Here is a 2,589-nt window from a genome sequence, read left to right on the forward strand (position 1 = left end):
TAATTTTTTTTTCACCAGAGTTCAGCATTTATTCCCTCAACACATCTTTCAGGTAGGGTTATTACCTGCAGCTGTTTACCAAATCAGGCAAGGCTCAAAGGGGAACACATAACCGAAAGCGAAAAAAGGCTTATGAGGAAGTTATAAAGCATACTGCCTAATACCAAACTTTGCATCTTGGGTCCCAGGCTCACATTTCATTAAGTACTACTGGCATGGAGAGTGACAGTCACAACTTTATCGAAAGCATGTATTACATATTATCTTCCTAATAACTGTGGAGACTAAGAAGCAGTTACACATTGCACAGACTAGGAAACTGAGATTCAGCAACACTGCAAAAAAGGGGGAGGGGTGGCAGAAAAAAGATTCCCAGCCATTTCTAAATGCTAAAGTGCACGATCTTAAAAGTGATGCTGCTATTGATGTTGTTGGTGGCAAAAAAAAAAAAAAAGTGCTCTCTACTGACAACGTGACTTTCCATTTACAAAGTTCCCAAGAATCATAAACTTATTGAAAATATCTCCAAAAACAAAACAAGTATTTTCAACACAGCTAGAAAATCCTAAGATGCAGCTGCCCTCTGAAGAAATTATTCCCTCTTCGTTTCCCTCAAAATGCACACACACACACACACACACACACTCATATATATATTATATATGTATAGATATATATATATATATATATATATATATATATATGTATATATACAAATAAAACATTTTGTATTATTCACTAAATTCAAGTATATGCATGATCCCGAAATAAGTGCCACAATAAAGTGATGAGATTGAAAGTTGTTCTACAGTTTAAAAAGACATTCATTACAACTTGGAAAGGATCATTCTAGCTGAGAGTCAGTTCAACCTCATTCAGGTACACATGGGGCAACTTACTATATAACAAAAATCTAGAAACCAAACTATATCTTTCTTATGATGCCTGATTATCACAATTCATAGTCTTCATATTTTCATTTTTGCATACCTGCCTTTACTGCTACTACTGAATGTCAGTGACTTCAAGGAATATAAAAAAGGAGGCCAAAGTCCTTGGAATATAATTTGTAGAGCCTGTGTTTAGAAAGAATGCTATAATTTCTCTGCCTTTGAAGGATGTTAGAAACCAAACCAGCATCTCTGGCTTCCTGCTCCTGGGCTTCTCTGAACAACCACCTCTCCTGTTCAGGCTCTTCCTAGGCATGTACCTGGTCACCATGTTGGGAAATCTGCTCATCATCCTGGCCATTGGCTCTGACTCACGCCTCCACATGCCCATGTACTTCTTACTGGCCAACCTATCCTTTGTTGATACCTGCGTCACCTGCACCATTGTCCCCAAGGTGCTGGTGAACATCCACACACAGCATCACACCATATCCTACACCGGGTGCCTCATGCAGATGTACTTCTTCATGGCTTTGACCTTGTTGGATGACTTCCTGCTGGCCGTGATGGCATATGATCGCTACGTGGCCATCTGCCTTCCTCTCCACTACACCACGGTCATGTGTCCCCAACGCTGCCTGCTGCTCGTGGCCACATCCTGGCTCTGCGCCAGCCTCCTGGCTTTCTCCCTCACTCTCCTGATGGCTCAGGTCTCCTTCTGTGCCTCCCATTCCATCCCACACTTTTTCTGTGATCTTCTCCCACTCCTCAAGCTTGCCTGTTCAGACACTCACATCTTTCAGGTCATGATGTTTGCTGAAGCTGCTCTCTCAGGTGTGGTCCCTCTCACCTGTGTTCTGGTCTCTTATGCCCGCATTGTACACACCATCCTCAGGATCCCCTCTGCTGGGGGGAAGCATAAAGTCTTCTCTACCTGTGGCTCTCACCTGTCAGTGGTCACTCTCTTCTATGGAACCCTCTTTCTAGTATATTTCCAGCCCTCATCCTCCTACTCAGCCGACACTGGAATGGTGGCATCTGTGGTATACACAATGGTCACCCCTATGCTGAACCCCTTTATCTATAGCCTGAGAAACAAAGATATAAAGCAGGCTTTATGGAGACTACTTGGATGTGGAAAATATTCTAACCCATAAAAGGTTCTTTTGCACACAAGGATCTCAGACTTTTCAACATGCTTTCCTCCCTAGATTTAGGTATTATATATTTGAAAAAAGAAAGAAAATGAACAAAAGATGAAAAGAATACATTCAAGTCTGTATGTATCCTTAGTCTTACAAACAGAGCAAGAAAAAGAAGACTCTGGCCTGGTAGGACTGGATATAACTGACCAAAACAAAAGATGCAGCTTTGAGAGAGAGAGAGTGACCAGTGATCCCTAGAGGGTAACTTGATTTGGCTGGTATATGTATCTAAGCAGATTCAATTTAGCGGTAGTGGGGGGAGGGGGAGGACACACAAACACACACACACACACAATGCCAACAGGTAACACTTGGCATCTAGGAGGAAGCCCAGTATGATCACAAGGTAGTACTGCAAAGCTGTCTCAAAGGACAAGAAACTCTGGCAAGAGTAGGCAGGTATCTGAACCTTGATCAAGTTGCTGAACTTCCGAACCAGTTCTGACTCTGCATTGAAAGAAACTCGCTCAAGGGCGGCGCGGCGGAAGCCCCAG

General features: G+C 42.6%; 1 protein-coding gene across 1 annotated transcript; it reads left to right on the top strand.

Annotated features, from left to right (window-relative positions):
- Positions 1–1,135: 1,135 nt before the first annotated feature.
- LOC102470337 (olfactory receptor 1G1) lies at positions 1,136–2,047 on the top strand. The gene has a single exon (XM_014591453.2). The coding sequence runs from the start codon at positions 1,205–1,207 to the stop codon at positions 2,045–2,047; it is 843 nt and encodes a 280-aa protein (XP_014446939.1). The 5' UTR covers positions 1,136–1,204.
- The last annotated feature ends 542 nt before the right edge of the window (positions 2,048–2,589 follow it).

Source organism: Tupaia chinensis, unplaced genomic scaffold (assembly GCF_000334495.1).
Source record: "Tupaia chinensis unplaced genomic scaffold, TupChi_1.0 Scaffold000575_1, whole genome shotgun sequence".
NCBI classification, from domain to species: Eukaryota; Metazoa; Chordata; class Mammalia; order Scandentia; family Tupaiidae; genus Tupaia; species Tupaia belangeri.